Source organism: Dendrobates tinctorius, unplaced genomic scaffold, assembly GCF_039654945.1.
Source record: "Dendrobates tinctorius isolate UK_male_01 unplaced genomic scaffold, ASM3965494v1 ptg000128l, whole genome shotgun sequence".
NCBI classification, from domain to species: domain Eukaryota; kingdom Metazoa; phylum Chordata; class Amphibia; order Anura; family Dendrobatidae; genus Dendrobates; species Dendrobates tinctorius.
Genome location: NW_027361796.1, coordinates 6,702,595 through 6,730,577, shown reverse-complemented (window position 1 = coordinate 6,730,577; position 27,983 = coordinate 6,702,595). Strand labels below are relative to the sequence as shown.

Genomic DNA, 27,983 nt, shown 5'->3' with positions numbered 1-27,983 from the left:
CATCAGCCCTAGGCAGCCCTCACCTGTGAACAACTTCTCTTTGAGTCACCCAGCTTTTTGTAGTCCTGACCATAACCCATATTTCAAAGGTTGACCCAGATTGGCCCCTTTAAAAAATACTGTTTATGATATGAATGGATGATGGGCTAAGCTGTGGCAGTTCAAATATGCTGTGTCCTCTCTCCATCTACAGACAATAGCTAATAGTCTACAAACCACCTGCTAGCTCTGAGAAGCTGCCATGTTTGACACTGCTAGCACGCTCCCATGAGACCCCTCTGTGGTTTTAAGTTACTGCAATAAGAGCAGGCAGATGTTATGTCCTTTGTGTAGAGACAATATATGGATGGTCTTTCTTTCTCTCTGTTCTTTCTCCTTTCTCTCTCTTGCTCTCCTTTCTCTCTCTCTGTTTTCTCTCTTCCTTAGTGCCAGTCAGTGTGCCCATAATGCCAGCCACTGTGCCCTCAGTACCAGTCAGTGTGATCAGCAGTGCTAAAGACTTGGGTATACTAATAGATCACAGACTGAATATGAGTCAACAGTGTGACGCAGCAGCAAAAAAGGCAAATGCAATTCTAGGATGTATTAACAGAAGCATACAGTCTAGATCACGTGAAGTCATTATTTCCCTCTACTCCTCTTTGGTCAGACCTCATCTGGAATACCGTGTCCAGTTTTGGGCACCACATTTTAAAAAAACACATCAACAAACTGGAGCAAGTTCAGAAAAGAGCAACCAGAATGGTGACCGGTCTGCAAACCCTGTCTTATGAGGAAAGGTTGCAGGATTTGGGATTGTTTAGTTTGCAAAAGAGAAGACTGAGAGGAGACTTAATAGCTGTCTACAAATATCTAAAGGGCTGTCACATTGTAGAAGGATCATCTTAATTATCATTTTCACAAGGAAAGACTAGAAGCAATGGGATGAAACTGAATGGGAGGAGGCACAGATTAGATATTAGAAAAAAACTTTTTGACAGTTAGAGTGATCAATGAGTGGAACAGGCTGCCACGAGAAGTGGTGAGTTCTCCTTCAATGGAAGTCTTCAAACAGAGGCTGGACAGACATCTGACTGGGATGATTTAGCGAATCCTGCTTTGAGCAGGGGGTTGGACCAGATGGCCCAGGAGGTCCCTTCCAACTCTACGATTCTATGAAATGGGTGCAATTAGGCGTGGACATGGGTGTGACTAGTTGTGAAATGGGTGTGGCCGGGCGAGGCCTAAAATTTGCTGCGGCGCGCGCAGTCTTTGTCCCTCTTTCCCTTCTTCAAAAGTTGGGAGGTATGATAGGGGCAGCTATGACCAGAGGGTCTGGTTGCCCAATGGATAGCAGTTCTGACAGGAATTCTGTCACCGTGCGTACAAAAGGGGACTGTACCTAAAAGCAATAAATAGGACTGAGCTGAAATCCTGGGCACAGCTCTGACTACATGTTATATAGTCGTGTTAATCTCCACTCACTTCTTGTAACCTACAAGTGTACAAAGATATTATAAAGTCACCATGTGACAAGTGGGCCTGTGTAACTTCAAATGCCAGAGCTGAATTTTAGTCCCAGTCCGGCCCTGAGATAAGCCCATGGTCCGACCTGCAAGAGAAGAAAAATAACTTTTTTTTTTTTTTTTTTTTTTTTACACTCACCCGTGGGGCGGACTGGTCCGATGGGTGTCGCACATCTGGGCCCGGCACCTCCCATCTTCTTGCGACGTCGCCTCCTGCTTGCTTCTTCGCTCCCCAGCATCACGCTCCTGCGCAGTGCAGTGCGCAGGCGATGGGCCTCTCAGTACTTTGCAGGGGAGAGAAGTTCACCTGCATAGAAGTGCGATGCCGAGAGCGAGGAAGAAAGCAGGAGGCGACGTCGCAAGAAGATGGGAGGTGTCGGACCTGCGACACCCACCGGATCGGACCGCCCCCGGGTGAGTATAATAAAACTTATTTTTCTTCTCTTTCAGGTTGGACCGGGGGCTTATATACAGCCTTATAGAATACTGTAGATAAGCCCTGAAAGGCAGCGGCCGCATCTTATATCGGCCAAAACAGCTGGCAGGTGCACTTTAATAGAAGGCTAATCTACAGCTGCAAAGAGAGGACCAATTTATATTATTGTCTATAAACAGAGTTGGATGCGATACGAAAAATCCTGTAGGCGTAATATCAGTGTCCCAGTTGTGGTCACAGGAAATCACATCTGCGGCTGGCTGCTCACTTTCTCTGGATTATATCTATGGCCAAAGGCGGGGACAGTGACACCAGCCCTGATTGGGCAGAGGGCTCACATGGCATAATAAGAATGCTGACATTGCTAGACCACCGCCGGCCCGCGAGGGGAGTATAATGGGGGCAAAAATCCAGATTGAGAAGAGGTTATCCTAGTAGTGGACAATCCCTTTAACTTATAGGTCAGGAGTAATGTCAATGTCAGCACTGTATGGCTACCATACTGGGGCCCATGGAGCAGAGGCTGTGTGCATGACAGCTAGGAAGGAAGCGCAGCTCACACTCTGGCGCTACAAGCACCTCAGTAGGGTTCCGTGCAGTCAGTCCTGTCAGGACAGACATCACAGTGACACAGCGGGTCCGGCGTGCAGTCACAGTCCCGTCAGGAGGCGGCGGCGTGCAGTCACAGTCCCGTCAGGAGGCGGCGGCGTGCAGTCACAGTCCCGTCAGGAGGCGGCGGCGTGCAGTCACAGTCCCGTCAGGAGGCGGCGGCGGCGTGCAGTCACAGTCATGTCAGGAGGCGGCGGCGTGCAGTCACAGTCATGTCAGGAGGCGGCGGCGTGCAGTCACAGTCCCGTCAGGAGGCGGCGGCGGCGGCGTGCAGTCACAGTCATGTCAGGAGGCGGCGGCGTGCAGTCACAGCCCCGTCAGGAGGCGGCGGCGTGCAGTCACAGCCCCGTCAGGAGGCGGCGGTGTGCAGTCACAGTCCCGTCAGGAGGCGGCGGCGTGCAGTCACAGTCCCGTCAGGAGGCGGCGGCGTGCAGTCACAGCCCCGTCAGGAGGCGGCGGCGTGCAGTCACAGTCCCGTCAGGAGGCGGCGGCGTGCAGTCACAGTCCCGTCAGGAGGCGGCGGCGTGCAGTCACAGTCCCGTCAGGAGGCGGCGGCGTGCAGTCACAGTCCCGTCAGGAGGCGGCGGCGTGCAGTCACAGTCCCGTCAGGAGGCGGCGGCGTGCAGTCACAGTCCCGTCAGGAGGCGGCGGCGTGCAGTCACAGTCCCGTCAGGAGGCGGCGGCGTGCAGTCACAGTCCCGTCAGGAGGCGGCGGCGTGCAGTCACAGTCCCGTCAGGAGGCGGCGGCGTGCAGTCACAGTCCCGTCAGGAGGCGGCGGCGTGCAGTCACAGTCCCGTCAGGAGGCGGCGGCGTGCAGTCACAGTCCCGTCAGGAGGCGGCGTCGTGCAGTCACAGTCCCGTCAGGAGGCGGCGGCGTGCAGTCACAGTCCCGTCAGGAGGCGGCGGCGGCGGTGTGCAGTCACAGTCCCGTCAGGAGGCGGCGGCGTGCAGTCACAGTCCCGTCAGGAGGCGGCGGCGTGCAGTCACAGTCCCGTCAGGAGGCGGCGGCGTGCAGTCACAGTCCCGTCAGGAGGCGGCGGCGTGCAGTCACAGTCCCGTCAGGAGGCGGCGGCGTGCAGTCACAGTCCCGTCAGGAGGCGGCGGCGGCGGCGGTGTGCAGTCACAGTCCCGTCAGGAGGCGGCGGCGGTGTGCAGTCACAGTCCCGTCAGGAGGCGGCGGCGGTGTGCAGTCACAGTCCCGTCAGGAGGCGGCGGCGGTGTGCAGTCACAGTCCCGTCAGGAGGCGGCGGTGTGCAGTCACAGTCCCGTCAGGAGGCGGCGGTGTGCAGTCACAGTCCCGTCAGGAGGCGGCGGTGTGCAGTCACAGTCCCGTCAGGAGGCGGCGGTGTGCAGTCACAGTCCCGTCAGGAGGCGGCGGTGTGCAGTCACAGTCCCGTCAGGAGGCGGCGGCGGCGGTGTGCAGTCACAGTCATGTCAGGAGGCGGCGGTGTGCAGTCACAGTCCCGTCAGGAGGCGGCGGCGTGCAGTCACAGTCCCGTCAGGAGGCGGCGGCGTGCAGTCACAGTCCCGTCAGGAGGCGGCGGCGTGCAGTCACAGTCCCGTCAGGAGGCGGCGGCGTGCAGTCACAGTCCCGTCAGGAGGCGGCGGCGTGCAGTCACAGTCCCGTCAGGAGGCGGCGGCGGTGTGCAGTCACAGTCCCGTCAGGAGGCGGCGGCGTGCAGTCACAGTCCCGTCAGGAGGCGGCGGTGTGCAGTCACAGTCATGTCAGGAGGCGGCGGTGTGCAGTCACAGTCCCGTCAGGAGGCGGAGGCGGTGTGCAGTCACAGTCCCGTCAGGAGGCGGCGGCGGTGTGCAGTCACAGTCCCGTCAGGAGGAGGCGGCGGTGTGCAGTCACAGTCCCGTCAGGAGGCGGAGGCGGCGGTGTGCAGTCACAGTCCCGTCAGGAGGCGGCGGCGGCGGTGTGCAGTCACAGTCCCGTCAGGAGGAGGCGGCGGTGTGCAGTCACAGTCCCGTCAGGAGGAGGCGGCGGTGTGCAGTCACAGTCCCGTCAGGAGGCGGCGGTGTGCAGTCACAGTCCCGTCAGGAGGCGGCGGCGTGCAGTCACAGTCCCGTCAGGAGGCGGCGGCGTGCAGTCACAGTCCCGTCAGGAGGCGGCGGCGTGCAGTCACAGTCCCGTCAGGAGGCGGCGGCGTGCAGTCACAGTCCCGTCAGGAGGCGGCGGCGTGCAGTCACAGTCCCGTCAGGAGGCGGCGGCGGTGTGCAGTCACAGTCCCGTCAGGAGGCGGCGGCGTGCAGTCACAGTCCCGTCAGGAGGCGGCGGTGTGCAGTCACAGTCATGTCAGGAGGCGGCGGTGTGCAGTCACAGTCCCGTCAGGAGGCGGAGGCGGTGTGCAGTCACAGTCCCGTCAGGAGGCGGCGGCGGTGTGCAGTCACAGTCCCGTCAGGAGGAGGCGGCGGTGTGCAGTCACAGTCCCGTCAGGAGGCGGAGGCGGCGGTGTGCAGTCACAGTCCCGTCAGGAGGCGGCGGCGGCGGTGTGCAGTCACAGTCCCGTCAGGAGGAGGCGGCGGTGTGCAGTCACAGTCCCGTCAGGAGGAGGCGGCGGTGTGCAGTCACAGTCCCGTCAGGAGGCGGCGGCGGTGTGCAGTCACAGTCCCGTCAGGAGGCGGCGGCGGTATGCAGTCACAGTCCCGTCAGGAGGAGGCGGCGGCGGTGTGCAGTCACAGTCCCGTCAGGAGGCGGCGGCGGTGTGCAGTCACAGTCCCGTCAGGAGGAGGCGGCGGTGTGCAGTCACAGTCCCGTCAGGAGGAGGCGGCGGTGTGCAGTCACAGTCCCGTCAGGAGGCGGCGGCGGTGTGCAGTCACAGTCCCGTCAGGAGGCGGCGGCGGTGTGCAGTCACAGTCCCGTCAGGAGGAGGCGGCGGTGTGCAGTCACTGGGGAGCTCCAGTATGTGCTCGGCCGCAGCGCTCACCTCTCGGCTAATGAAGGAGCGCGGGCCGTTTGACCCTCTCCGCCCCTTGTTATTTGCCGGCAAGGACGGCCGGGAAGTCTCTGCTTGTCAGCTGCTTCCCGCTGCAGTATGATTGGCCGGCTCAGTGACAGCGCGGGTTCTGGTTGGCTGGGAGTTCCCATGGCAGCGGCAGGCGGAGCTCCAGTGTGTCAGGCATGGAGAGGTCGGGAGGTACTGTCCGCCGGTCCCGGCACAATGTGCTCAGTTCTGGGGCCGGAGCCGGCCATGGGAACCGGCGGGAAGATAACGGTGGTAATGAACGGAAGACCCGGAGCCGTGGCTTGCTGTTTGGAGCTGGAGTCCCGGCCGTGCTGCTGCTCTATGTGCTCAGCATCAGAGGACTGGTGCACTTCTCATTGCGGCAGCTAGTGACGCCGGGTGCCAGCGGCACCAGCTTTAATGCCACCAGTGCCAGGTACGTGCAGGCTACTTGTCGGGAGTGGATGTGTGGACGGCCAATCAGCATGGGCTGTGTGATGTGCAGGGCTGCCCAGCGTGGCCCCCGCGATCTGCCCAGCGTGACACTAGTAGAACAAGCAGTCAGGTGCTGCTCTGTGCCGTCTCATGTACGCAGTGTGTGCCCATACTGTCTGTATGAGAAAGTGACACACTTAGACTTGACAAAAGTAACAATTTAGGGACAGCCCTATTAAAATGAAAACTTTCCACCCGCTGGCCTTGATGTAGTTTCTGGCCATGTTCCACTTTCTGGGTGTGGTGAGTGGATGCCTTATCCCCCGATGGGTGTTTGGAAGTCCAGCGCCCTTCTAGAAAGTCTGACCAGATAGGACTGGCTGATCTACACCAGGCCTGAACTGACCGTGCGTTTCCGCACCGATCTTATAGGCAAATGTGTGGCTTTACGATTGTGTTGGGATAGCCGCGATCAGTCCAAGAATGCACCCATCTGAAACCAGTGTTGTAATGAAGCAACCACCTCCATCTGGAATGAGAGGTTTTGTCACAATTCAATGGGTGTTCAGTCATGGCCAAAAGTTTTGAGACTGATACAAACTTTAATTTTCACAAAGTTTGCCACTTTTTGTCTTGGGACTTTGCCGTAACTGTATATTGTTACGAAGACTGACAGTCACTCATACATAATTACTTTGCATCAACAGGGCTTTACAGGCAAGGATATTGCATGTAAGATTGCCACTAAATCAAGCATTTATTGGATATTCAAACTTGAAAGAAAGTGGTTCTGTTGCTAGGAAGAAGGCTTCAGGTTGCCCAGGAAAGTCCAGCAATGCCAGAACTGTCTCCAAGTGGATTCATTTGAGGGATTAATTCAGCACTAATGCAGAGCTTGCTCAGGAATGGCAGCAGGCAGGTGCCAGTGTATTTGCAGGCACAATGAGGAAAATGCTTTTGGGAACTGGCCTTGTGTCAAAAAGGGCAGCAAAGAAACCATTTCTCAAAGAAAAATCTTAAAGAAGTTGTCCACTACTTGGACAACTCCTTGTCACCCCACGCTTGGCCCCGATAAAATAAAAAAAGCTTATACTCCCCTCCCGTGCCGGAGCTGTTCTCGCGGTGTCGGCACTTGCTCTCCCAGGGCTCCTGTGTGGTTGTTGTGACACGTGGTGGCCAGTCAGCGCTGGCATCAATGCCCCTGCCTTCGGACATATCAAACATGAAGAGGAAGTCAGAGATCAGTTGCAGCCTGGACTTCCTCTTTATGTTCGATTTGTCAGGGACAGTGATGCCTACGCTTATTGGGCACCGTGGTCACGTATCACAACACTCGCATGAGAGCCCTGAGGAAAGCAAATACCGCACTCTGCGTGAACAGCGTGGGCACGGGTAGTGAATATTGGCTTATTTATTTTATTGGGGCCAAGCGTGGGGTATGAGAAGGGGTTGTCCTAGTAGTGAGCAAGGACAAGGTGACATTCTGCAGTAAGTACAGTGATTGACTGCCGAGGACTGGGGAAAAGTTATTTTCTTCGATGAAGACCCTTCAGTCTGTTTGAGACATCTGTAATATCACTGTTATGGTAACCAAAGTAAAAAAAAATGGCCCCACGAAATGGTACTTTCAGAATAAAAAATATCTCTTTATTGTAAAGAACAATTAAAATTCAGGAAAGAGAGTGCACATAGGATGATAAAAGTGATATTTTGGGTGACAATACACGGTTAGTGCACTCACCTTTACAGGTTGTGAACAGTCACAACCCCTTACAGAATGTGAAAGGAACCAGTGGTCGCCGCAGACACCTGTAGATACCAATGTCACAAAGGAGGAAGAAAAAGACCGGGTTTTTCAATGTATCCGCGCTGACCACACAAGGACAGAAATTTTCTTGAAAGCTTTATTGTGCCGATGCGTTTCGTGGCAAATCTGCCACTTCCTCAGGTCCAAAGAAACCTTAGCATATCTATTTTTTTTACAGAGCTGTCTGTATTGATTGATGACTTGCAAATCACCTCCCGGCCTTCCTCCCCCCTTGATTTTTCCTCCTCCTCTCCTTATCTGCTGCCATGTGTCCATCATAGAAACCCTTTGTAATCCCGCCTCTTCATTTCCATAATAATGGACATATCACACGTTTCCCAGTGAAACGCATACCGACGTCATTCTTGGGCACCGGTGGAACACAAACACAAGTGCAAACATCACGACGTCACTTCCGGTCCCGATGGGAGCGCTATTCCCGCCTCTAGGCCTTACAAACTGGCTCTTCCTGCACACACACTGCCCAAACCGAGTTTAATCAAGGCACACTACGCCACCACCCACCAACAGTAAGATCATTACATTTGTGACCGTGCTATATGTTCTCATCTGTGATATCTGGCACCAACATCTATAATATTTACACAAGACCCTCTCTGGCAATTTTACCAGGATTTCCACATACAGGGTCACAACACCACAGTGGTAAGCAGCACATTTCTATCATATATATACACTAGACTCCTCTGGGACACATTATAATATAATACATTGTATCTTGAACACAGGCTTGTTCAGGGTCTGTTTCATGGATCATATACCCATCCGGCACATTTAGGTCAGTCACCTCTCTACACCTTTTCCGGCATACTTGGTGACTTATAGTTCTGCCCTTTTCCTTGTCATTTTAGTTCACTATTTGGCGTATACATTCATCACGACAGCCATTTGAGAGCCTGCATCGGGACAGCATACCAGTCCCTCCGGACATCGGTCAGTATTATAGGCAATTCACGCATGTAGTTACTCAAGGTCCAAAGCCCTAATAAATAATTTTTTCATATATAGGATTGGTCCCACATACGACACCCACCGGGTGTATTTATTGAATGATACCCTACCCTTGTGAATAACCTTTTACCACACTTATCACATTGATTTCCATCAGTATGAACCAGGCCCCAACATTATTTTATCATTTTAGGCATTGCTAATTCTAACATGGACTTCTCATGAGCAGTTGAGTATGTACTCTTCCTCCCTTTTTCCTTACCTCACCTTCCCACTTTTGCCACAATACACTGGAATTTTATTTAGTCTCTTATTTTAGGTTTTGTACCTCATTGTACAAAAATGTTTTGTTTTTTTCGTTTATCTACCTTGTTACATACTCTTTGCAGTGTATTGAGAAAGGTCTAGTGGTGACCGAAACGTTTATTCAAGTTTCATCATATCTCAAGTTAAGTGCCAAATTTTATTCCATAATTGTCTTGCTGTGGGAACCTATTTGAGCACCAACACGGCTGTGCCACGGTATATCATACACCTTGGTAGGGAAGGCAGTCCTTCAAGAGGTCCCTCACCAAGAAAAAGGTGAAGGATTCTACTCTCCCCTGCTCCTGAGGAGAAAGCTGGATGAAACAAGAAACTGAACAAGCTACTTACTGAAAGTTCAAACCTTCAACATGGAAACAATAAAGACATCCGTAAAAATTCTGTTTCCATTCTGTTTCATGACTGTTCTGGACCTAAAGGACGCATACTATCACGTCTCCATCCACAAAGACCATCGGTACTTACTCAGGGTGGCGGTCCCAATATATGGGGTGATGAGATTCTATCAGTTCACAGCCCTCCCATTCGGGCTAGCCATAGCTCCACTGGTATTCACCAAGGTAGTGGCGGAGGTGATGGCGCATTTGAGGGAACAAGATATCCCGATTATCCTGTATCTAGATGATTTCCTGATAATAGGCAACTCCCCCCGACATTGCAAGAACCAATTAGAGAAAGTCATGAGTTCCTTGACCAACTTAGGCTGGCTTTTGAATCTAGGGAAATCCAAAATTGTGCCGAGCCAGATACAAGAATACCTGGGTATCATACTAGATTCAATCAAACAGGAGTGTCGCCTTCCAACTTTAGAAGGTTCAGAAAATCACAGGACTGGTATCTCGAGTAAGGGACCTCCCTTCTACAACTTTGTGGAAAGCAAGGTCCCTCCTAGGGTCCATGACATCCTGTATTCCGGCCATTTAATGGGCTCAGGTACACACCAGAGAATTATAGTAGGAAATTTTGTCAGCCAGAAATCTGATAAAAGGGGAGTAGAGAATTGCAGGGTGAATTTCCTGAGTCGGACCCAGCTGAGACAAGGAGAGTGGGAACTGAATCAGGAAGTGTTCGATCAGATTTCAGAAAAGTGGGGTTGTCCAGCCATATATCTGTTTGCCAACAGCCAGAACAGGAAGGTAGACACTTTCTGCTCATAGACCCCATTGGGAACCCCGTCTCGTTAGACCCCTTCATGAGTCCATGGGACTACCATCTAGCATATGCTTTTCCTCCAATTGTCCTGATTCCGGCAGTTCTGAGGAAAGCTCGGGAAGACAGCAAGAGTGATCTTAATAGCCCCCATTTGGCCAAAGAGGACATGGGTTTTCTTGGTTGAGGATGATTTCCATCTACGACCCATGGGTACTTCTGGACCTTCTTTTCCTTTTTCTTCATCCTCAAGTAACAAACTTGCACGTGACAGCCTGGAACTTGCGAGGGCTCTCCTGAATAACAAAGAGTTTTCACCAAATCTAGTCTTCACTTTACTACAAAGTAGAAAGCCTGTAACCACCAAACTGTATGGGAAAACCTGGAAGAAGTTCATTTCAGCTTCAGGTTCCAAGATAGAAGGGGGGTTTCACTAACAGCCATCTTAGAGTTTCTGCAGAAGGGATTGGAACAGGAGCTAGCCACAAGTTCTTTAAAGGTACAAGTCGTGGCTTTGGGGGCCCTGTACAATTATGACCTGGCTGGGAATCTGTGGATATCCAGGTTCATCAAAGCATCAGCCAGGTCTAGACCCATCCCCTCTTGGTGTACTCCTCCGTGTGATTTAAACTTGGTCCCTACAGTCCTAACCAAACTTCCTTTTGAACCCCTGTCAGAGGCTTTGCTGAGAGTCCTGTCCCTTAAAACATCACTTCTTGTAGCTCTCAACATCAGCTCGTAGGGTCAGTGACAGTCATTTTCGGTCAGCCCTCACTTCACACAAATCTTAAAGGATAGGGTTATTCTTAAGACTGGCCCGGCCTACCTTCCAAAAGTGGCGTAGTGGTTTCACAGATCTCAGGAGATCTCCTTCCTTTCTTTTTGTCCCAATCTCCAAAATAGGGACATCAGAAGGTGCCTAATCCAGTAAATAGCGGCCACCCGGGAGTGTAGGAAGGATAGGTCTCTCTTTGTGTGCTTTCAGGGTCCTCGAAAGGGGAAAAAAAGCTTATAAGGGCAGGCTGGCAGGAAGGATAAGGGACACCATCAACCTGTCATCCTCCTCGCATGGGGCGGCTGCCCCGTTGAAAATAAAAGCTCATTCAACAAGAGTGGTGGCAGCCTCCTGGGCAGAAAGAGATGGTGCCTCAATAGAACAGATATGTAGAGCTGCTATGTGGTCTTCCCCCTCTACATTCTTTAATCACTAACAGCTGGATCTATCCTCTCCTTCAGACCTTACATTTGGGAGAAGGGTTCTGGAACCGGTGGTCCCTCCCTAATGTACAATTTCTGCAATTCTCGCCGTGGTGCCGTCATGAGGGAAGGAGAAAGACCTAGTTACTTATCAGTAACGGGACTTCTCAGAGCCCATGACGGCACCCGTACATTCCCTCCCTTCACGTGTTGGTGTGCACACTTTTTTTCGTTAACATTATTACTTATATATAGTCACGCCTTGTTTCTGTTAAGCTTCATAGTAATGTTAAATATTTGTTAACCTGGAGGTCCTCTCGTGCTCTCTAAACAATTGATGCGGGAGAGAGGTACTGCCTTTTTATCTGTAGGTTTCCTGTCCTTGATGGGCGGATCCCCTCCGTGGTGCCGTCATGGGCTCTGAGAAATCCCGTTACCGGTAAGTAACTTTTTTTTTTTTTTTTGTTTGTTTTTTTTTAAATGAGAGTTTTTTTTAAGTAAAATGTTGCCTGGCCGTTTCAATAAACTATAAAACTCCTTAAGGCTGTGTGCCCAAGTTGCGTTTTTTTAAGCATTTTTGAAGCGTTTATGCCGGATCAGATGCTTCAGAAACGCTTAAAAGAAGCTTCCCATTCAATTTAATGCATTATTGGCTTTTTGTGCCAATGCATGCGTTTTTTTCCGCTCAGAAAGCACTTAGCGGCTAAAAATGCAGCATGCTCATTAATTTCCGCATAGGTCCGCGATTTTAGCTGTTTCCAATGTTCCCAGAAACCGCGCGGAAAAAAACGCATCAAAAACGCGCGGAAATAAAGCGCGCGGTTTCTGGGAAGAAGTCCGTTTTTTTGAGCGTTTAAAAACGCTAACTTGGGCACATAGCCTAAAAGTTCATTGTGGGAACGAATCCTTAAGAGGCAGGAGAACACACCCCGAGTGTGCGCAGAGATTATGGATTCAATAGAAGTCGATCTGTAGGATGTTCATGCTTTTGCTGAATTTTTTTTAGAGTGGATTTGACCCAATGCAATGGTTTGCAAAGGGGTAGAGTGAAATTTACCACCAAATCTGTGTTAACTGTCTTCAAACTATGAATATGGCCTGAGAGTTGACATAACCTATGACTACCTATTGAATGCATACTCGCTCCTTTAGTAACCTCAGTCTGGAGCTGTGCACTCTTGTGTCCTTGGCTGCACACTTTAAGCCCCATCACACATAGCGACGCACCAGCGATCCCGACAACGATATGACCTGGTCAGGATCGCTGGTGTGTCGCTACATGATCGCTGGTGAGCTATCAAACAGGCAGATCTCACCAGCGATCAGGACCAGCGACGACGCGGTAACAAGCGCGCGTCGCTTAATTACCCACTGTGTACCTTGGATACCAGCGTGCTCGCGCTGGGAGCTGGTATCCAAGGTAAACAGCGGGTAAGTAAGCGCGCGCGGCGCTTAGAAACCCGCAGTTTACCTTGGATACCAGCTCCCAGCATCTGCTTACAGCACTGGGAGCTCGCTGATCGATGGTCTCCCGCTGCCACACGCAGCAATGCGTGCTGGCCAGCGGGAGACCAACGATCAAAAAAATGGCCTGGACATTAGAGCGCGATCAGCGATACCCGGCAGGGGGGGCCGGTCGCTGATACGTGTCACACAGCGAGATCGCTCGTGAGATCGCTGTTGCGTCACAAAACTTGTGACTCGGCAGCGCTCTCGCAAGCAATCTCGCTGTGTGTGACGGGGGCTTTAGAGAGGTCTTATCAGTGTTCGGTGGGGGTCTCAGGACTTAGGCCCCATAGTTTTGCCCAGAATTGAAAAACCTAAAACCGTAATAAGCAGTTCACACTGCACATGACATCGTTTACATTACGCGATTGTTGTCTTCAGGGGCAGGAATGTAACAATACAGTCCACCACTGTTGCACACCCACAACCTTGATTGGAAGCTTCTTGTATACACTGGTGTGAGTTATGGGTAAATTATAGCTACTTGATATCATTTTTCTATCTGATGGAATTCTCTATCAGATGCTGTGGGCCAAAATACTTGCTCCCAAACTCAGTCCCCACCCTTGGGATTCCCCAGGAACAATTTTTTTCTTTAACTCTAGCAAGAGCTCTTTTGAAGCCTCTCTCCAGGGGGGCCCAAAAGGCATAGCCAATGTGTCGCCAGCATTATCACAAGGGTGTAGACTCTTGTGCAGCTACAGCCAAGTGGTTCCCTTTGTTCATTCAAGCACATGGAGACATCGTGGCACAACAGGTCCCAGGCTAACCAGTGCAAGGCTGTAAGATATGGAATGTAGAAAATGACCTCTAATAACAGAATGCAATATCTCTGAGCCTAGCCAAGCATATTATCAGAATCTGCGTTGAGTTATAAATCATAGCTACCAGGAATTAAATACAGTAGCCGCATTTAGTCTCTATGCACAGATAAAATCCAGTGGAACCCAGTGGCGGGGCGGACCGATTTGGAGCTATGGGCGGAAAGCTATGGGCCATCCTTGGTCCTGGCTGGAAAATCATACTCTCAGATATGGGAGGTGGCCCAGCCCAGGGGTGGGCGCAGAGAGTGTTGGAGGGAGCAGCCTAGGCGATAAGAGGCTGCTCCTCATTTTGAGCTCAGTTTTCTATTGGCAGGAGGACCCGTTAGCTGACGCGGCCAAGGAAAAACCGTAACTAAAATTTGTACATGTGATCCATCATCGCCTCCCTGTGGTCACATGCTACATAACACGGTAATTGTAACCTATCTGTACCCTACCCTTGTACTACACTCCTGACTGTATACCTGTATATTTGTTCTTGTAAATATATACCTGTATATTTCTAGTGCGCTTCTTCGGCGATTGAATATAAAATGAATCTTGGGCTGCTCTTTTATCGCAATACACGAATCCCCATGTCTACATGCTCCGTTGGTTATTATACACTACTTGGGATTGTTTTTGACCTGATATAAGCCTGCTGTCGGACGGGGCTTATGTCGAACGAAGAAGTGGTGGTAGCATACCGTACTGTGTTAGTGAGGAACTCTGGCAGTGATGTCCAGGAGGTTGATATATATCCCCCCTCACTGAGAGCGCCTCTGTAACTCGTACGTATAAGGGAAGCCTTATTTGCCCTCGTTGCAGTTCCCTGACTGACATGGGTCCTTCTCTCCCCTCCCCATAGTTGAGTGAAGTCGACAACCCCCTTCCCCTGTGAGATCCATCACAACTGGCAATTGCTTGGCAATATATAATCAGTGGTGGGGAGCAGGATTTACACAAATTAGCTATTCTGCTGTTAAAGAAATGGTTAATCTTAGTTCTCTAAAGCCTAGAAAAATATCAGAAAAACAAGTCTTCGTAACCCATGACACCATTTTAATTGTCATCTGTCTACGTGGTTGAATACTTTTGCCAGTGGTCAGCTCCAAATTCCACTCTTCTATTTTTGAATGATGTCTAAATATGTCGAGGCCAAGTATCTTCTTGGCCAAAAAGCACTAACAGGATATGGTTCCACGAATTGTTAAATTGACCTAAGGGAAATGCCAAAACCCCCACATATTCCCGTTGCATGTGAAAACTAGTCCTCTAGTTATCTCCTGCTGATAAAATATTGATTGTATGGAAACTACAAAGCACAGCCTAGTAAGTAGCACATCCTGGAATCCGGCTATGTGCCCCCACATTATGGGGCTCTAAGATTTAATGCTAAAAACCTGCTGACGGATTCCCTTTTCAAACAGAAGAAAGTGGCAATAGATATGAATGTGTATTTCAATATGCTGTACATCGCAGTATGCATTTACAGTGCCTACAAGTAGTATTCAACCCCCTGCAGATTTAGCAGGTTTACACATTCGGAATTAACTTGGCATTGTGACATTTGGACTGTAGATCAGCCTGGAAGTGTGAAATGCACTGCAGCAAAAAAGAATGTTATTTCTTTGTTTCATTTTTTTTTAAATTGTGAAAAGTTTATTCAGAGGGTCATTTATTATTCAACCCCTCAAACCACCAGAATTCTGTTTGGTTCCCCTAAAGTATTAAGAAGTATTTCAGGCACAAAGAACAATGAGCTTCACATGTTTGGATTAATTATCTCTTTTTCCAGCCTTTTCTGACTATTTAAGACCCTCCCCAAACTTGTGAACAGCACTCATACATGGTCAACATGGGAAAGATAAAGGAGCATTCCAAGGCCATCAGAGACAAGATCGTGGAGGGTCACAAGGCTGGCAAGGGGTACAAAACCCTTTCCAAGGAGTTGGGCCTACCTGTCTCCACTGTTGGGAGCATCATCCGGAAGTGGAAGGCTTATGGAACTACTGTTAGCCTTCCACGGCCTGGACCGCCTTTGAAAGTTTCCTCCCGTGCCGAGGCCAGGCTTGTCCGAAGAGTCAAGGCTAACCCAAGGACAACAAGGAAGGAGCTCCGGGAAGATCTCATGGCAGTGGGGACATTGGTTTCAGTCAATACCATAAGTAACGTACTCCACCGCAATGGTCTCCGTTCCAGACGAGCCCGTAAGCTACCTTTACTTTCAAAGCGTCATGTCAAGGCTCGTCTACAGTTTGCTCATGATCACTTGGAGGACTCTGAGACAGACTGGTTCAAGGTTCTCTGGTCTGATGAGACCAAGATCGAGATCTTTGGTGCCAACCACACACATGACGTTTGGAGACTGGATGGCACTGCATACGACCCCAAGAATACCATCCCTACAGTCAAGCATGGTGGTGGCAGCATCATGCTGTGGGGCTGTTTCTCAGCCAAGGGGCCTGGCCATCTGGTCCGCATCCATGGGAAGATGGATAGCACGGCCTACCTGGAGATTTTGGCCAAGAACCTCCGCTCCTCCATCAAGGATCTTAAGATGGGTCGTCATTTCATCTTCCAACAAGACAATGACCCAAAGCACACAGCCAAGAAAACCAAGGCCTGGTTCAAGAGGCAACCAAGGTGTTGGAGTGGCCTAGTCAGTCTCCTGACCTTAACCCAATTGAAAACTTGTGGAAGGAGCTCAAGATTACAGTCCACATGAGACACCCAAAGAACCTAGATAACTTGGAGAAGATCTGCATGGAGGAGTGGGCCAAGATAACTCCAGAGACCTGTGCCGGCCTGATCAGGTCTTATAAAAGACGATTATTAGCTGTAATTGCAAACAAGGGTCATTCCACAAAATATTAAACCTAGGGGTTGAATAATAATTGACCCACACTTTTATGTTTAAAATTTATTAAAATTTAACTGAGCAACATAACTTTTTGGTTTGTAAGATTTATGCATCTGTTAATAAATCCTGCTCTTGTGTGAAGTTTGAAGGCTCTAACTTATTTGCATCTTATCAAACCTGCTAAATCTGCAGGGGGTTGAATACTACTTGTAGGCACTGTATATCTCTCTGGAAAGCAAAAAAACATTTGTCAAATGAATGCTAACTGTAAACATTTTGGCAGATAAATTTGAAGGCGCAATGACAAGAAAGATACTGTACTTACAATTTGCATTTTTTCTTTCTAAATAAAAAAAAATCAGAGATATGTTCACACAATATTTGTGCGGTATGAACCCTGAACCAGGCATCAGATAAATGTCATGTACCGTAACTGCAGAAAATGGTGTCAGAGTTCAACTGTGCTTTAGTTGTAATTTTCCCTGATCCGTTCATATAAGCAATAAATTCTCAACACACTGATAGTGGCTCCCTGTACCTTTTTATTACCTTCATTAATTTGCAGAGGATATGAACATGTCACGCGAGGTCACCTTGTCCTCGCACATTAATTGCTGTCATGAAATGTTTAGATGAGTGACTGATAACTACCTTCCCCCATTTCCAATGAATATTCATTTTCAGTCCCGGTAAAGGTTTTGTCATATGCATTATGTTATGCTGCTCCATTTGTCCTCTGAATTTTTGCTCTCGTGAGTATAATGGAGGTTCCTCACATCCGTCACGTGCTCTATTGTGTATAATGGAGGTTCCTCACATCCGTCACGTGCTCCATTGTCTATAATGGAGGTTCCTCACATCCGTCACATGCTCCATTGTCTATAATGGAGGTTCCTCACATCCGTCACGTGCTCTATTGTGTATAATGGAGGTTCCTCACATCCGTCACGTGCTCCATTGTCTATAATGGAGGTTCCACACATCCGTCACGTGCTCCATTGTCTATAATGGAGGTTCCACACATCCGTCACGTGCTCCATTGTCTATAATGGAGGTTCCTCACATCCGTCACGTGCTCTATTGTGTATAATGGAGGTTCCTCACATCCGTCACGTGCTCTATTGTGTATAATGGAGGTTCCTCACATCCGTCACGTGCTCCATTGTCTATAATGGAGGTTCCTCACATCCGTCACATGCTCTATTGTGTATAATGGAGATTCCTCACATCCGTCACGTGGTCTATTGTGTATAATGGAGGTTCCTCACATCCGTCACGTGGTCTATTGTGTATAATGGAGGTTCCTCACATCCGTCACGTGCTCTATTGTGTATAATGGAGGTTCCTCACATCCGTCACGTGCTCTGTTGTGTATAATGGAGGTTCCTCACATCCGTCACGTGCTCTATTGTGTATAATGGAGGTTCCTCACATCCGTCACGTGCTCCATTGTCTATAATGGAGGTTCCTCACATCCGTCACGTGCTCTATTGTGTATAATGGAGGTTCCTCACATCCGTCACGTGCTCTATTGTGTATAATGGAGGTTCCTCACATCCGTCACGTGCTCTATTGTGTATAATGGAGGTTCCTCACATCCGTCACGTGCTCCATTGTCTATAATGGAGGTTCCTCACATCCGTCACGTGCTCCATTGTCTATAATGGAGGTTCCTCACATCCGTCACATGCTCCATTGTCTATAATGGAGGTTCCTCACATCCGTCACGTGCTCTATTGTGTATAATGGAGGTTCCTCACATCCGTCACGTGCTCCATTGTCTATAATGGAGGTTCCTCACATCCGTCACATGCTCTATTGTGTATAATGGAGGTTCCTCACATCCGTCACGTGCTCTATTGTGTATAATGAAGTAGAGTTGAGTGACTTTGGTCGGATCGGGTTTCATGAAACAAAATTTGTTTCAGATGAAACTGGTCCGACTAGGGCAAAAAAAGTCGGAGTTTCGTCCGAAACCCGACCCCAATGCAAGTCAATGGGGAATAAAAGTCGGCATTGAATGGATGAATGTCATCCGCTCAATGCCGACTTTTATTCCCCATTGACTTGCATTGGGGTCGGGTTTCGGACGAAACTCCGACTTTTTTTGCCCTAGTCGGACCAGTTTCATCTGAAACAAATTTTGTTTCATGAAACCCGATCCGACCAAAGTCGCTCAACTCTATAATGGAGGTTCCTCACATCCGTCACATGCTCTATTGTGTATAATGGAGGTTCCTCACATCCGTCACGTGCTCTATTGTGTATAATGGAGGTTCCTCACATCCGTCACGTGCTCCATTGTCTTTAATGGAGGTTCCTCTCATCCGTCACGTGCTCTATTGTGTATAATGGAGGTTCCTCACATCCGTCACATGCTCTATTGTGTATAATGGAGGTTCCTCACATCCGTCACGTGCTCCATTGCGTATAATGGAGGTTCCTCACATCCGTCACGTGCTCCATTGTGTATAATGGAGGTTCCTCACATCCGTCACGTGCTCCATTGTGTATAATGGAGGTTCCTCACATCCGTCACGGGCTCCATTGTGTATAATGGAGGTTCCTCACATCCGTCACGGGCTCCATTGTGTATAATGGAGGTTCCTCACATCCGTCACGGGCTCCATTGTGTATAATGGAGGTTCCTCACATCCGTCACGGGCTCCATTGTGTATAATGGAGGTTCCTCACATCCGTCACGGGCTCCATTGTGTATAATGGAGGTTCCTCACATCCGTCACATACGTGCTTCGTTGTGTGTATAATGAAGGTTTCTGACATCCGTGACATGCTCTATTGTGTAATGGAGGTTCCTCACATACGTCACATGCTCTATTGTGTATAATGGAGGTTCCTCACATCCGTCACGTGATCTATTGTGTATAATGGAGGTTCCTCACATCCGTCACGTGCTCCAATGTGTATAATCGAGGTTCCTCACATCCGTCACGGGCTCCATTGTGTATAATGGAGGTTCCTCACATACGTCACATACGTGCTTCGTTGTGTGTATAATGAAGGTTTCTGACATCCGTGACATGCTCTATTGTGTAATGGAGGTTCCTCACATCCGTCACATGCTCTATTGCGTATAATGGAGGTTCCTCACATACGTCACGTGCTCTATTGTGTATAATGGAGGTTCCTCACATACGTCACATGCTCTATTGTGTATAATGGAGGTTCCTCACATCCGTCACGGGCTCCATTGTGTATAATGGAGGTTCCTCACATCCGTCACATACGTGCTTCGTTGTGTGTATAATGAAGGTTTCTGACATCCGTGACATGCTCTATTGTGTAATGGAGGTTCCTCACAAACGTCACATGCTCTATTGCGTATAATGGAGGTTCCTCACATCCGTCACGTGATCTATTGTGTATAATGGAGGTTCCTCACATCTGTCACATGCTCCATTGTGTATAATGGAGGTTCCTCACATCCGTCACTGGCTCCATTGTGTATAATGGAGGTTCCTCACATCCGTCACGTGCTCTATTGTGTATAATGGAGGTTCCTCACATCCGTCACGTGCTCCAATGTGTATAATCGAGGTTCCTCACATGCTCTATTGTGTATAATGGAGGTTCCTCACATCCGTCACGTGCTCCATTGTGTATAATGGAGGTTCCTCACATCCGTCACGTGCTCCATTGTGTATAATGGAGGTTCCTCACATACGTCACGTGCTCTATTGTGTATAATGGAGGTTCCTCACATACGTCACATGCTCTATTGTGTATAATGGAGGTTCCTCACATCCGTCACGGGCTCCATTGTGTATAATGGAAGTTCCTCACATCCGTCACATACGTGCTTCGTTGTGTGTATAATGAAGGTTTCTGACATCCGTGACATGCTCTAGTGCAGGGGTGGGCAATTATTTTTCCCCAAGGGGCCACATGAGAAACTGGCACTGCTCTGGAGGGCCAAACCAATTGGCTGAACTTAAAGGGGTGGTCCAAAACCAAAGGTGAATTTCATGTTAAATGTATATCTATTCAGTGTAATAATCTAATCTTGTTTTCCAATATACTTCAATAAAAAATTCCCTAACGTACCCTCTACATTCTGACTTCCTGTCTTATTTTTTTTTTACGTCCCATGACATTTTGTTTGAGATTTAACATTGCATGCTGGCATATTTGAATTAGTCGTCATCAGGGGGCAGAAGCTGCTATCACTTCCGCAGCATCTACGCCCTCTCTGAAATTAGGTGCCATCAGTGATGTCTGTTTTGGAGGCTCGGCTAGTCCTGCTCACCTGATAACTAGAGTTGAGCGATACCGTCCGATACTTCAAAGTATCGGATCGGAATGGATCGGCCGATCTTTAAAAAAAAGTATCGGTATCGCCGATTCCGATACCGGAAGTCCCATTCAAGTCTATGGGACTTCCGGTATCGGAATAAGAAAAACCCTGTTTTTGCCTTGTACAGCCTCTCTGGGGTCTGTACGGGCCTTTCGGGGGGCTGTGCCGGCCTGCCGGGGGGCTGTGCCGGCCTGCCGGGGGGCTGTGCCGGCCTGCCGGGGGGCTGTGCCGGCCTGCCGGGGGGCTGTGCCGGCCTGCCGGTGGTCTGTGCAGGCTCCGGGGGGCTGTGCCGGCCTGCCGGGGGGCTGTGCCGGCCTGCCGGTGGTCTGTGCAGGCTTCGGGGGTCTGTGCAGGCATCGTCCGATGGGACTACAAGTCCCATCGGGCGATGCCTGCTACCATGACAGTGATTGACACATTAGCCAATGATGGGACAGTAGTAGTCCCATCATCCGGCTAATGTGTTGAATGTAAAAAAAAATAAAAAATTACATGCTACATACATGCTACATTCATACTACATACTACATACATGCTACATTCATACTACATAAATACTACATGCAACATACATACTACATATATACTACATACATACTACATGCATGCTACATACATACTGCATGCTACATACATACTACATGCTACATACATACCACATATATACTACATACATACTACATGCATGCTACATACATACCACATACATACTACATACATACTACATGCATGCTACATGCTACATACATAACACATATATACTACATGCATGCTACATACATACTACATGCTACATACATACCACATACATACTACATGCATGCTACATACATACTACATGCATGCTACATACATACTACATGCATGCTACATACATACTACATGCTACATACTACATATATACTACATGCATGCTACATACATACTACATACATACTACATATATACTACATGCATGCTACATACATACTACATGCTACATACATACTACATATATACTACATGCATGCTACATACATACTACATATATACTACATGCATGCTACATACATACTACATGCTACATACATACTACATATATACTACATGCATGCTACATACATACTACATATATACTACATGCATGCTACATACATACTACATGCTACATACATACTACATATATACTACATGCATGCTACATGCTACATACATACTACATATATACTACATGCATGCTACATACATACTACATACATACTACATGCATGCTACATACATACTACATGCTACATACATACCACATACATACTACATATATACTACATGCATGCTACATACATACTGCATGCTACATGCATGCTACATACATACTACATACATACTACATGCTACATACATACCACATATATACTACATACATACAATACATTCATACAATACATACATAGACATACAGTACATATAACATAGAGTAACATACTTACCAATACTTGTCACATTGTTCCCCGAAGCCATTGTCTTTTCCGGAATAAATATTAACATAACAAACCACAAAAATACTCACCCACGATCCGAAGCAGTCCACGAGTGTGTCCCACGACGATCTTGGGTAGAGAACTGCAGCATCAGCTGATGCTGCCGTTCTCTATGGGCTGTAGGAATCCAATGACGGAAGGTAGGTATCCTTCCGCACTGTATTCCTCCGCCACTTAAAAAAAAAAAAAAAGTCCCTAGTCTCACTTTATGCCATTGCTGTGTGGGAATTTCCCACGCAGCAATGGCATAAAGTGAGACTAGGGACTTTTTTTTTTTTTTAAGTGGCGAAGGAATACAGTGCGGAAGGATACCTACCTTCCGTCATTGGATTCCTGCAGCCCGTAGAGAACGGCAGCATCATCTGATGCTGCAGTTCTCTACCCAAGATCGTCGTGGGACACACTCGTGGACTGCTTCGGATCGTGGGTGAGTATTTTTGTGGTTTGTTATGTTAATATTTATTCCGGAAAAGACAATGGCTTCGGGGAACAATGTGACAAGTATTGGTAAGTATGTTACTCTATGTTATATGTACTGTATGTCTATGTATGTATTGTATGAATGTATTGTATGTATGTAGCATGTAGTATGTATGTAGCATGCAGTATGTATGTAGCATGCATGTAGTATATATGTAGTATGTATGTAGCATGTATGTAGTATGTATGTAGCATGTATGTAGTATGTATGTGGTATGTATGTAGCATGTATGTAGTATGTATGTAGCATGTAGCATGTATGTAGTATATATGTGGTATGTATGTAGCATGTAGTATGTATGTAGTATGTATGTAGTATGCATGTAGCATGCAGTATGTATGTAGCATGCATGTAGTATATATGTAGTATGTATGTAGCATGCATGTAGTATATATGTAGTATGTATGTAGCATGTATGTAGTATATATGTAGTATGTATGTAGCATGTAGTATATATGTAGTATGTATGTAGCATGTAGTATATATGTAGTATGTATGTAGCATGTAGTATGTATGTAGCATGTAGCATGTATGTAGTATGTATGTAGCATGTAGTATGTAGCATGCATGTAGTATGTATGTAGCATGCAGTATGTAGCATGTATGTAGTATGTATGTAGTATGTATGTAGCATGTAGTATGTATGTAGCATGTAGTATGTATGTAGCATGTAGTATGTATGTAGCATGCATGTAGTATGTATGTAGCATGTAGTATGTATGTAGCATGCATGTAGTATATATGTAGTATGTATGTAGCATGTAGTATGTATGTAGTATGTATGTAGCATGTAGTATGTATGTAGTATGTATGTAGTATGTATGTAGCATGTAGTATATATGTAGTATGTATGTAGCATGTAGTATGTATGTAGCATGCATGTAGTATGTATGTAGCATGCATGTAGTATGTATGTAGTATGTATGTAGCATGTATGTAGTATGTATGTAGTATGTATGTAGCATGTAGTATGTATGTAGCATGTAGTATGTATGTAGCATGTAGTATGTATGTAGCATGCATGTAGTATATATGTAGCATGCATGTAGTATATATGTAGCATGCATGTAGCATGTAGTATGTATGTAGCATGCATGTAGTATATACACTCACTGGCCACTTTATTAGGTACACCATGCTAGTAAGGGGTTGGACCCCCTTTTGCCTTCAGAACTGCCTCAATTCTTCGTGGCAGAGATTCAACAAGGTGCTGGAAGCATTCCTCAGAGATTTTGGACCATATTGACATGATGGCATCACACAGTTGGCGCAGATTTGTCGGCTGCACATCCCTGATGCGAATCTCCCGTTCCACCACATCCCAAAGATGCTCTATTGGATTGAGATCTGGTGACTGAGGAGGCCATTTGAGTACAGTAAACTCATTGTCATGTTCAAGAAACCAATCTGAGATGATTCGAGCTTTATGACATGGCGCATTATCCTGCTGAAAGTAGCCATCAGATGTTGGGTACATTGTGGTCATAAAGGGATGGACATGGTCAGCAACAATACTCAGGTAGGCTGTGGCGTTGCAACGATGCTCAATTGGTACCAAGGGGCCCAAAGAGTGCCCAGAAAAAATTCCCCACACCATGACACCACCACCACCAGCCTGAACCGTTGATACAAGGCAGGATGGATCCATGCTTTCATGTTGTTTACGCCAAATTCTGACCCTACCATCCGAATGTCGCAGCAGAAATCGAGACTCATCAGACCAGGCAACGTTTTTCCAATCTTCTACTGTCCAATTTCGATGAGCTTGTGCAAATTGTAGCCTCAGTTTCCTGTTCTTAGCTGAGAGGAGTGGTACCCAGTGTGGTCTTCTGCTGCTGTACCCCATCTGCCTCAAAGTTCGACGCACTGTGCGTTCAGAGATGCTCTTCTGCCTACCTTGGTTGTAACGGGTGGCAATTTGAGTCACTGTTGCCTTTCTATCAGCTCGAACCAGTCTGCCCATTCTCCTCTGACCTCTGGCATCAACATGGCATTTCCGGCCACAGAACTGCCGCTCACTGGATTTTTTTTCTTTTTCGGACTATTCTCTGTAAACCCTAGAGATGGTTGTGCGTGAAAATCCCAGTAGATCAGCAGTTTCTGAAATTCTCAGACCAGCCCTTCTGGCACCAACAATCATGCCACGTTCAAAGGCACTCAAATCACCTTTCTTCCCCATACTGATGCTCGGTTTGAACTGCAGGAGATTGTCTTGACCATGTCTACATGCCTAAATGCACTGAGTTGCCGCCATGTGATTGGCTGATTAGAAATTAAGTCTTAACACACAGTTGGACAGGTGTACCTAATAAAGTGGCCAGTGAGTGTATGTAGTATGTATGTAGCATGTAGTATGTATGTAGCATGCATGTAGTATGTATGTAGTATGTATGTAGTATGTATGTAGTATTTTTTTTTTTTTTTTAAACATTTAACACATTAGCCGGATGATGGGACTACTACTGTCCCATCATTGGCTAATGTGTCAATCACTGTCATGGTAGCAGGCATCGCCAGATGGGACTTGTAGTCCCATCGGACGATGCTTGCACAGACCCCCGGACATCAGCACAGCCCCCCGGCAGGCCGGCACAGCCCCCCGGCAGGCCGGCACAGCCCCCCGGCAGGCCGGTACAGACCCCCACAGGGTGCACAGACCATCGGCAGGCCGGCACAGCCCCCCGGCAGACCGGTACAGACCCCCACAGGGTGCACAGACCACCGGCAGGCCGGCACAGCCCCCCGGCAGGCCGGTACAGACCCCCACAGGGTGCACAGACCACCGGCAGGCCGGCACAGCCCCCCGGCAGGCCGGTACAGACCCCGGGCAGTCCACACAGCCCCCGGCAGGCCGGCAGAGACCCCCGGAAGGCCCGAAATGACGGCGCATCATGATGCGCACACACCGCGCATCATGATGACGTCAGGCTGTCAATCAACTTTGAACTTCCGATTCCGATGCCGAATTCCGATATTGAAAAAATATCGGAAGTCGGTATCGGAATTCCGATACAGCAAGTATCGGCCGATACCCGATACTTGCGGTATCGGAATGCTCAACGCTACTGATAACGCGTTGTACGTAAATTCTGATGCATGCTCAGTATGAGTTTCTTGTGCTATATTCCTTTGAATGCACAGTGACAGTGCGCTCCCTTGCTGACTCTAAGGAGAAGAGATGACCCGGCAGGGATCAGTCCAGTCTCTGAAACAGATGATGCTTCATTTCATGGTGGGGAAAGCAGCTGTGGCAGTGACCGCAGCCTCTGCCCCCTAATGACATACCATGTGAGTCCCCCAAAATGCTGTGGAATTCTCAAACAAAATGTCATTGGAAATAAAAAAACACAAGCAGACAGGAAGTTGAAGTAGATAACGAATGGTAGAAATTTTTTAACTGAAATATATTAGAATATTGAATTAATTTTAGTATGAACGTCACCTTTGGTTTTGGATCACCCTTTAATTTTGCATAATATTAATTTTATCCCTTTATAAAAAGCAGTTGCTTATGTGATGAAGCTTACATGAGCGTATGAAAAAAATTGATTTTCATCCAGAAAAAGACAATTTTTCATCTGTATTATCTGTATGGCATCCATTTTTAGACATCAGAAGTGAATAAAATTTAAAAGAAGTAGAGTGTCCTGTGTTAGTAATGGAAATGTATCGTAAAAATCGGATGCTATACGGATGATTCATATGGCATCCAATTTTTTATTTTTGCACACCCATAGACTTCAACAGGTGGAATATTGGAAAAAAAGTTATTCTCCCTCCACTATTCCACATGCAGAGATCCACATCACATATGGGGCAGGAGCTGACAGGCAGGGGTTGAGAAATCCTTACTGCAGTCTATGGTGTGAATGTGATAGGCCACTATGGGGGCCTTAACCCTTACCTCTCCTGCACAGGACATACAACAGCACAAGCTGGGAGCAAAGAGGGAGGTAAGGATTAACCCTCCCATACACAGGTGAGGAGGCAGCAGAGTACACGGTGGAGCAGAAGAGCAGTTTGGGGAGCACATAGAATATCCCATCTGCAGGCTGCATGTAGTGGAGGTGAGGGGACACTTCACTGCTGGACCCCATATTCAGTAGGAATCTCCTATCAGCTGCCAGTGAGATTTAGTGGCTGCTAATTAGCTGCTCTCCCTGAACATGAACTACAGCCCCACTACTTTCATTCCACAGTGTGAAAGGAAGCAACGCAGGTGCTGTGACCTACTCTGCACAGCAGAGACAGAAGTGTTTCTGGCGCGAGTGAAGTATCCATCATCACTGGAACTAGACTGTTGTTCTGCAGTTCCCATCCCCATTCAGTAGTGTCCATGGCCTCACCATTGTCCATCCAAAGCTTCACTTGGAGGTAACTCCGAAGGGCATGATACTTCGTTGCAGAGGAGGTCGGTGGCAGTCGTTTAGGTGTAACAAAGATTTTGGCTGAACCAACTTTTTTGCAGAGAGTAGAATACCTCATTGCAGACAGATTGTCTCCAGGTTTGCCCCCGAACAATGCCACCATCGCTTTACACCCAGCGTCTTCATTCTCAGCTCTGTTTTTGTTAGATGTGGAAAAGATTTTAGCACAGCTATTTAAGACTGAGTCTCCCTTCAAAACCTTGTGTAGACCAAGTTTTTTTTCTTATCCAAAAACTGCGGAAGTGGTATCGCAACCTGTGAATGCATGAAGGAACAGAAAACTGCTGCAGACATGGTTTCCCAGGAACCTCTTCATAACCTTAATGTCGTATACTGTTGCAGGACTCCCTTTATCCGAGTAGAAATAAAGCTTGTTGCCATCGCTTGTTGACGCATGATGAAGTAACAACACCAAAAGATCTGAATCTTCGCCAATGAGACTAGTACTTTTGTTGGATGACATTGACACTGCTGCCTTAACAATCTCCACATCTGCATCCCCCTCTGATTGTATTACGTGGTAACCTCTGTCATTCATGCGCTGTGGAATGAGATTGATAAGAGACTGTTTGTTCTCCACATTCGAAAGGAAGTCCTCCTTTTTCCCGACAAATTTCATTCCTTCAGCAATGTTAACTTTGTTACTTGTTGGTTTTTTGCGCCGTCGCTGATGGGTAATGTCCTTAGT

At 47.9% G+C, this 27,983-nt stretch overlaps 1 protein-coding gene across 1 annotated transcript in view; it reads left to right on the top strand.

Annotated features, from left to right (window-relative positions):
• Window positions 1-5,598: 5,598 nt before the first annotated feature.
• ERMP1 (endoplasmic reticulum metallopeptidase 1) overlaps window positions 5,599-27,983 on the top strand; it is a 109,566-nt gene continuing 87,181 nt past the window's right edge. The window contains exon 1 of the mRNA XM_073542648.1: window positions 5,599-5,935. Coding sequence (XP_073398749.1) covers window positions 5,676-5,935 — 260 coding nt within the window. The 5' untranslated portion in view covers window positions 5,599-5,675. The remainder of the gene's footprint in view (window positions 5,936-27,983) is intronic.